Below are 8730 nucleotides of genomic sequence, written 5' to 3'. Positions count from 1 at the left end.
AGTCCACTTTTCAACAACATCCATTCTGTTACACACACCAGTTCTTGTTCCTATGCCACAGAGCCACACCCATGCTGTTCCATGCCACAAAATCAACCACGTGATGTCCTGCGGCAATATGCCCATCTTACTCAACTAAACCTTTCCACAGCCATTGTGTCTTCTGACAGAACCACATCTCTCCTTAACAATGACACTGGACCAAATCTCTCCTGTTACAAATGATGTAGCCCCACGCCGTGCAACAATAAATAAGACACTATTTTCCATATGTACTCCCTCCTGTCTTGCTAAGAGGATCAGTTTTTCACTTAAAACTCTGCTTTTATCCAAAGTCTAAATAGCTTTATCTATTGACCGACTTCACATCGGAAGTTGGAGGGGACCCTCCCTTTGCAGCAGTGAAAGTGTTTCTCTGGACCTGAAAAGCGAGATGGGCCACCTTTCTCGCTAGTTCTCCAGAAAGACGTTCCCTTCAACCAAATCCTGCTGGAACGAACCCCAGTTCTTGCTTCAGGGGCTGCAGAAGCAGTATTAGATTGGGAAAACCTGGTCAGGTCTGTATTACATTTCTTCGAAATGGAAATGCAAATACAAATTGTAGTCTTATCAAGACTTCCATAATCTGGACAAATGTGTGAATCTAGTCTCAAGGTGGTCGCTTTGGCCCCTCTATGTTTTGCATTACCACAAGTGGGCTGAATGTACGCTCTTAAGTTCAGACATGCATATGTCCATATTATTCTAAGGTTGGCTGATGAGAACTATATATGGCCAATTGAGGGGAGTCTTAGGTTCCATTTTTTGGCTTAAGCACAGCAGCTCCAAGAGGCTTTACAACCAGCATGACAGTAATACCTGCAAGTCTTAACAATCACAAGCCCATAGGTTTGGAGTTGGCAGTCAGCCTTTTGACTTTATCCATACTTCTTGTATTTTGTTTTTCAAAACATTATTGTTGAGGAAATTGCTGGGTAATCTAAAAATTGGCTTAAGGCAAAAATATTTCGAAAAGCAAAAATGTCCATAGTAGTCCTGGCATTACAGAACACCATTGTGTGTGTTCATGTGCACCTTGTGAAAGGGCAGAATGCCATCACTCGCAGTGAAGTCAGCCAGTAGTCGAAGAAGCGGGCTGATCCTATGTCCCATGCTGTATGCTGTAGTGGGCGGAAGAAGAATGTTGATGACATAATAATAGATCAGTGGGTGAAGAGAGCGGATTGAAAGGCCTTATAAGTAAGTATATCATTTTGGTAAAATCCAAAGGTCTTGGCTAATGGCAAACCTACCAATGGGCCATGAAGCAGGGTCTTCTGGAAAAGATAATCTTCCGCTACCACTAATTAAAGGTGTTCCTCTTTGCATCCAGTGATGGGATCGAGAGACCGCTTTCAGGCGCCAATACCATTGATTCACCGATAGGCCTACCAATGTTGCACTAGGCTGGAATTATTGAACTGTTGTAGAACCTGATAGCCTGCTGAACCTCTTTAAAGTTGGTTTGTACCCTCTTCATGGCACCTGATCTTTGGCCTTCGTATAGAAGCAGTGGTGACAATGTCTGTGCTCAGTTATAGGTACTTTCATCCGCATTTAACACCACCAACAATGAAGTTATTTTTTATCTGCATGTAGAGGCTCAGACTGAGAGCCTGTGCACTTGTGTAGCCTTCATTCTTCCGAAAAACCTGTTGCAATTCCCTCATATTAGTCTAAGGCCCACTATTACTTCTGGGATTACCAGTGGTTCTTTGTTCTCTTCTCTTAAATGTGAACCTTCACCACATGACCCGGTTTCCCTCTCTTGATTTCATTTAACTATGTTGATGATTCCTAGATAGTCTTCTAATTAGAATTAATAGATCCTACATTAATCACCAGCACCAGCCACATCTTCCGGCAAAGCAGTCTTGTCTCTGGTCCTTCATATAAATTCTATCTCATTTAATAAGTCTGCCTTTCCTGTCGTTCCCTTTCCCGGGCTCAGTTGTGAACACAGTAACCACTTAGATGTTCACCCTGACAGCAGTTATTACTTGGGCCTCATTGCCTTTCTGATTGCTAGAATCCCAATGGCTTCCGATTGCGGCAGTGTACCTTGGGGCTTATTCAGAATAGGCACTTGTTCTGGATTGCATATTATTCAGTGAGGTTTAATATTCTTTCAGTTGTGATTTAGGCTATGCATTGCGCAAGCCTCCTTTTCTCAGTTCCAAGTTCTGTTTCCACATTCCAAACTCTTACATGATCAGTATAATAGAACATGTTCTCCACCCCTATCTCAAGAAGGATGCATTGAAGTGGAAGAGCAGTTGTTTACCAATGTCCCTGCTAACAACAGGAACATTGATGATCTCCTCCAGTTTCATAGGACCAATATGTTAATATTTTGTATCCTCACAGGGTGTTTTTTACAGATTTCTTGCAACAAGTGATGTCTATGGTGGTACACATTCATTATGTATGTACAAACTAATATATCCTATCAACATAAAAATAAAAACAAGTGTTTGCCGGGCATGTATCTCTTTGAATTACCTCACCAATTGTTTTTTGACTGGTTTGTAGCATGTTTTATCAGGAATAAGGAAGGTCTCAAACTTCCTAGTGATATCTGTGTGGCATCAGTTCAGAAAGATCTGGTGAAAGATGCTGTACTGTATCTGCAGTGCACATCTCTGGAGATGTTTAAAACTCGTTTCCTTCTAATAATGAGGCTGGTCTCTTTTAAAATCTTGATTTGATCTTTGATGCTCTAATGGTGCCTCTTCTGGCACGTTGCTTATGGCTTGTTGAGTAAGATTGTATTGTTAATTCATATTACTTCTGCTTGTATTGGTGGCGTGCTTGTTTCTATCCACAAGGGTATCTTACTTTTATGTCACTATACAGTTTCTCTCTGTCTGCACTCCTTGATCCCACAAAGAACAGCCAATAAATTCTATGAAAGGTACCAGTGTTGTTAGGAATTCATTGAATATCACCTCCATGTATAGATGAGTAGTTATGTGCAATGTTTGCAATCCGACTGCCAGTTTTCCTGACCAACTTGAAGCCAATAGCTCAACACTAGAGGTCAATACTGCTTGTTCCTTCAATGCCTGTATTTAAAAGTGCTGTGCATTTCAATCTTAGGGTCACTCAGCTGAATTTTGTTTGTTAAGGCCTGAAACCAAGTGGTTAAGCTCAAGCCCCTGCTCTCACAACATCCTCCCCACCCACCTCGGGCAGAGTGGTCCAGCTACTTAATGCCTTCCTTATCCCCTCTTCTCCACCGCATGGATCTACCTCCTGCCCCTTTATAAACCTAGGCCCTAGTGGCCCGACCATTCAGGTCCTTTGAACCCCTCTTTTTTTTCAATTCTCTGTTCCCGTTGATTTGAATACCCCCTTGGTGGTCATGCTCTGATCTTGCTGCACCCCTGGCCACCCTGGTCATGATCCCCTTGTCACTCCTGGGCGCAGCCATCAAGGCACTTGTCTATGTTCTTCCCTGTTCTACGCATTCCTCTGGTAGCCTCCTTGTGTGCTTATGTGCCTGTAAGCTCCTTCGAGCCCTCCTTCTCTTTCAGTGGCACCACTCACTGTTGGGCCCTCTTCCTATGGGTCATGCTGTCTTGAGGCCCTCTTATCTGAGCCTTTGTCCCTGCCAATGTTCAGGCCCCTCCTTGCCATGTCAGATCCAGCCCTCCTCCTGTTGTGTGGCTCCTAGGCCTACTCCCCCCTCACCTTGGCGGAGCTGGGCGCAGTGGTCCAGGCACTTGTCGTTGTCTTTGTCCTTGGTGCTGAAGGCTGTGTTGTTGTGGTAGTGCAGGGAGTCTCGTCCTGCTGTGCCATTGTACTCTCCGAGGAGGAGACGGTAGCTGTTGAACCCATTGCTGATGCTGAAGTGACTATACTGCGCATAGCTGCTGCGGCCTTCCCAGTCCTGGAATGAAGGGGGCATAGTTATTGTTAGGGCTAATACCTTATTTACGCTCCAAAAGGCAAGTTATCCTGCCTTCCTTTCTGTAGCCGCTCCTCTGCAGTCTGCCCCGACACCCCTCAGTCACAGCCCGCTCCTTCACACAGTCTTGTCACACATCCTACGGTGCACATGTTATCTTGCTTTGCAAAGCATTTGACCACCACAAATGGCTTCTAGGCTGGTATGAATGAGAGACTGGAATATACTGCAGTATGCACTTACTTGGGAGTCTGTCTTCACTAAACTTGAGAGTAACCAGGCTTAATTTGCTTAGGAAAAAGTGAACGTTTTTGGATTTTACACAGATCTTTTTTAAAGGAATTGCAAACATTTCCGAAGTGATTGCAAAACAAGTGGTGTCCCATTTTCATTTCCTAGGCTTTGAAAAGTAAATTTAAGGAAGTATGTGAAGATGATGAGTCTCAAAACAATTAGGAAGTCATCTGGACCCGGTTCCGTAATGAATTTATTCCAGGCACGGTAATGTGGCTCTAAACAGGCAGCGTAAGTGTGATGGGAGTTTCGTGCCTTTTTTGGGATATGCAAATACATTTTGTGTAACTTAAGTGAAAAGCAGCACAGTATTATCAAAAGACACTAGTGACGTGACCTGCGTACTGTAGTGTCGCCTAGAGGGGCGGGTCGGCAGAACATTTTGACACGTATACCCTGCATCTGACAAGAAACCGAACACCCGGTATACTCCATATACGTGCATCACCACGTTCACATAAGTACCCTCCCGTCCACTCTTTCCCCCCCTACCTCATAACAACAAACACTTAACACTTTGGACGGTACCCTGCACACCCAAACTGTACAGGTCAGATAGTCCACATCGTTGGTGTCAAAAAGCACACAAAAGCACGTGATGATAAACAACAAAGCAAACTTCCTGGAACTGCGTTTGGGAGTTCAGAGTCATTCGAATGTGACTTGAACTTGGCAATGTGGCTGACAAGTTCACTGTCCCCAGTAGCTCTCGGCACACCCTGAGCTAGGACACCATCAGACTATAGACGAAGAAGTGCAAACAAGAAACAAACAAGGCTACAGGCCTTTTCCATCTATGCACCCAGCATCTGGAATGACACGGTGTATTCATCTGGACTGCCCCAGCCCTGCTCAAGTTTAGGAAAGAGCTGAAGACACTCCTCTTTGCAAAACACTACATCATAATGCAAAAAATTATCTTTAGCTCCCAGAACCTAGCTACCTCTACAATCACACCGTTTCTTTTCCTTTGGCCGTGTACATTGCTCTGCTGCTTTTGACTAGGTTTGTGCTATATCAACACTGCATTCAAGTCTCTATGCATACAACACTGTGTTTCACAGCATCAAACAGGACACTGAGATTACACATCCAGCGCGCAGTACATTTTCTGTATTGTTTGGTATCGCGGAGCTCACACCAGTACCAACCATAACAATAAACAATCCCTTCTTCAGGCGAAACACAGTTAAGAGGCCCCATGTAGTTGGAGCTCACAACAGCACTCCGCCCTTCTGGTATAAGCCCGAAAGGATGCTGCGCTCTTCAAATGCCTTTCTGCTAACCTCTGGCAAGGTTAAGAAAGCTAGGATGGGGGGCAGGGCCTTTAGCACAGTGGCAGCACGGTACTGGAATGATCTTCCGCTGAATATTAGACAGGCCAACTCTTTGATGAACTTTAGGCACTGCTTGAAAACCTGGCTATTCCCTAGGGAGAAGCCCATGATCTCCTGATCTTCTAATCCTGCACCTTTTGGCCGACCTCGGCCTCTCTTGTAGTCTGCATGCGGCTACCTGACCGGTTATAAGTTTTTTTCACCATCTCAGTCTAGCGCCAGGATACCCGTTGGGTGACAGTAGCGCTCTACAAGAATAAAATACATACATACATAAAAAAATACCTCTACAAGAAAAAACATAACAATAAAGCAACACCCACTCAACACCCCGTAGACAGATGGATTTGAAGGGAACGTGTGGACTGTAACAAGGGACATAGTCCATGTACCACACGAACGTCTCAAACCAGGCAATGCACATACCAATCCTTCGGATGGTACATATTCAAAGTGGTAAAGATGTCAGGCCACAAACAAACACATACACAAAATACTAGCCAGACCCATACTAGCTATATTTCTAGTTCTCTTACACAGTCCTCAAGACCAGGGAGTGAAAGGTATTCAAACCCCATAAGTGCCACAAGGCCATACTAATGGCAATACAGCCCTATACATATAACTTTTAACATAGCACCCAGTAACTCACTTATGGCTTTCACAGTATTATAAAATCTCCCTCACCTCACAAACAGCCCTTCCTTGTGCAATAATGTCACACCTCATTTACAACCCTTTGCAGTTTTATAGCGCCTCTCTGGCCATACTGTCCGACTTGGCTTAAGGCCTACCCTTAAATAATAGCATCAATTTCACACACCTTACTTACCGGTTTAAAGTTCAGAGCCATTCTAGTGGGACAGACACATCCTGCTTTATACAGTTTTGAAACTCCTGACTTACAGGTTCCCTCACACGCAGTTTTACCACACTTCACTCACAGCCTCAAAGAATGTTCTTGCAGGCCTCAACACATATTACCTTATAAAGTATTGTGCCACGTGACTTACTGGTGCACTTCACTCCCAGTCTGTTCCATGTCCCTCCTACAAAGGATGCTCTTGCACACGTCAGTCACGTTTTGCCTTATACAGTATTTTAGTATTTTAAAGCATAACTTAAAGGTTCCCTTGCACCCAGTTTTAGCACACTTCACTCACAGCCTGCTCCACTCCTGCCATTGTGCTGCCTCCCATAGACTACCCTGCGCGCAGTATTGCGTCACTCCCTTTCCAGATAAGCCCGCTCTTCCCTGCCAGGTTACCTCCATCTCTATACGGAGAGTGGTGGGGCGCTGGGTGAGGCGGTGGATGTTCTCATTGCCCAGCCAGAAGTCTCCCTTGATATTTCCAAAGCCTTCCTTGTACTGCTTCCAGTCGCGGTTGAAGGAGGTCAGTCCGGCCTTTCTCCTCTGGATGAGAGTCCAGCCGCCGCCATCTGTTTCCATGTCGCAAAACACCTGAGGATAGAGAGGCTGCATCAGGGGAGGGACCAGTGGACTTAAAACCGGCACAATAAGGGGATGCGCCTCAATACCCAAACAAAGGCCCATTGTTATACCTGGGAGAATGCAGGCAGGGGGAGACGTGTTGTGTGCTTTGGCTTTCACTACTCGCTCCCTAGCAGGAGAGGGTAGTTCACCTTACAATGATTGCTCTCATTAGGGTAGAGTGGGACAGACACGCTTACCACTCCACTCCACCCCGCCCAGCCCGCTGAAATACAGTACTGCCCAAGACCCTGCGCAGCTGCCTTCTCTCCTGTACCAGCCTGCTTGGTGCGCGTGAACGGACACTGACGAGTGTGGGGCACGTGAACATAATCATAGGAGCTTTTTTACAAAAAGACGGTGCACCAAGGGAAAAGTCTTTTCACTAAATCCAATTTGTTGTTCTTTTATTTTCATTCAATTTTCAAGAAACAGACTCAGCCAACGCGTTTCGTTCTCTACGAACTTCGTCAGGGCATAGGTTGTCTCCAAGGAGCGGCCACCATAAATTCCAAAAAGACACCGCCGTCCTTTAAATGTTATACGGATGTATGTAACCACTGCAAATGTAGAGGTTCTTGTGGAAATATCACCGGCTAGTCCAACAATTAATTAATCGAAAACTTTTGGTCGATTTCTATGTATCAACGGTAAAGGTAAAACGACCTTGTTGTCGTATATTTAGGCCCACAGTACAGGCTCCATCATTCTACATGAGAAGGGACCAAGTGAACACGAGGGGGAGGGCGGAACCACATGGAATGGACAACACATCCAGGGATCAGCTAAACGGACAGCCGGGAGGACGTTATGAAACACAAAAGGAGTATCACTGAGTACAAAGAAGGGGTTGATAGGGATGATGAATAGTACATGAAGGAAACCCGAGGAATCTACATAAGGTCCAGATCTCAATTTATGATAAAAATCAGTGCGTGCTCGTGGTTCTAATTTGCCACTTATTAAGCGGAATGATTTGTGGGTCCGACGTCCTTATTTTTATGTTTGTAAGGTACTCCGCCCCTCATAGATCTTTTTCTGTTTTTTGAATGTGCTTCCCGTATAAAATTTCTGGGAATTATTTTTAAACGTCACCGCACCGCGAGGCTTTTATTCCTCTTCTTTTACCGTGCTGGTCTATATTTCAACGGTGTTTCCTCGAGGATACGAGTGTCGGGCTCTGTTGAGCCCGACACTCGTATCCTCGAGGAAACACCGTTGAAATATAGACCAGCACGGTAAAAGAAGAGGAATAAAAGCCTCGCGGTGCGGTGACGTTTAAAAATAATTCCCAGAAATTTTATACGGGAAGCACATTCAAAAAACAGAAAAAGATCTATGAGGGGCGGAGTACCTTACAAACATAAAAATAAGGACGTCGGACCCACAAATCATTCCGCTTAATAAGTGGCAAATTAGAACCACGAGCACGCACTGATTTTTATCATAAATTGAGATCTGGACCTTATGTAGATTCCTCGGGTTTCCTTCATGTACTATTCATCATCCCTATCAACCCCTTCTTTGTACTCAGTGATACTCCTTTTGTGTTTCATAACGTCCTCCCGGCTGTCCGTTTAGCTGATCCCTGGATGTGTTGTCCATTCCATGTGGTTCCGCCCTCCCCCTCGTGTTCACTTGGTCCCTTCTCATGTAGA

At 44.9% G+C, this 8730-nt stretch overlaps 2 protein-coding genes across 3 annotated transcripts in view; one reads left to right on the top strand and one right to left on the bottom strand.

The window, feature by feature from the left end:
• MTOR (mechanistic target of rapamycin kinase) overlaps nt 1-8730 on the top strand; it is a 1008697-nt gene that overhangs the window by 429543 nt on the left and 570424 nt on the right. The gene's annotated exons all lie outside the window — the stretch shown is intronic.
• ANGPTL7 (angiopoietin like 7) overlaps nt 1-8730 on the bottom strand; it is a 30935-nt gene that overhangs the window by 9684 nt on the left and 12521 nt on the right. Inside the window, exons 3-4 of the mRNA XM_085609872.1 lie at nt 6848-7042; nt 3733-3931 (exon numbers count right to left, since the gene is read on the bottom strand). Of these exons, the coding sequence (XP_085465998.1) occupies nt 3733-3931; nt 6848-7042 (394 nt within the window). The remainder of the gene's footprint in view (nt 1-3732; nt 3932-6847; nt 7043-8730) is intronic.

This window comes from Triturus cristatus, chromosome 1_2 (assembly GCF_964204655.1).
Source record: "Triturus cristatus chromosome 1_2, aTriCri1.1, whole genome shotgun sequence".
Classification (NCBI taxonomy): domain Eukaryota; kingdom Metazoa; phylum Chordata; class Amphibia; order Caudata; family Salamandridae; genus Triturus; species Triturus cristatus.
This window is presented reverse-complemented; position numbering and strand designations above follow the sequence as displayed.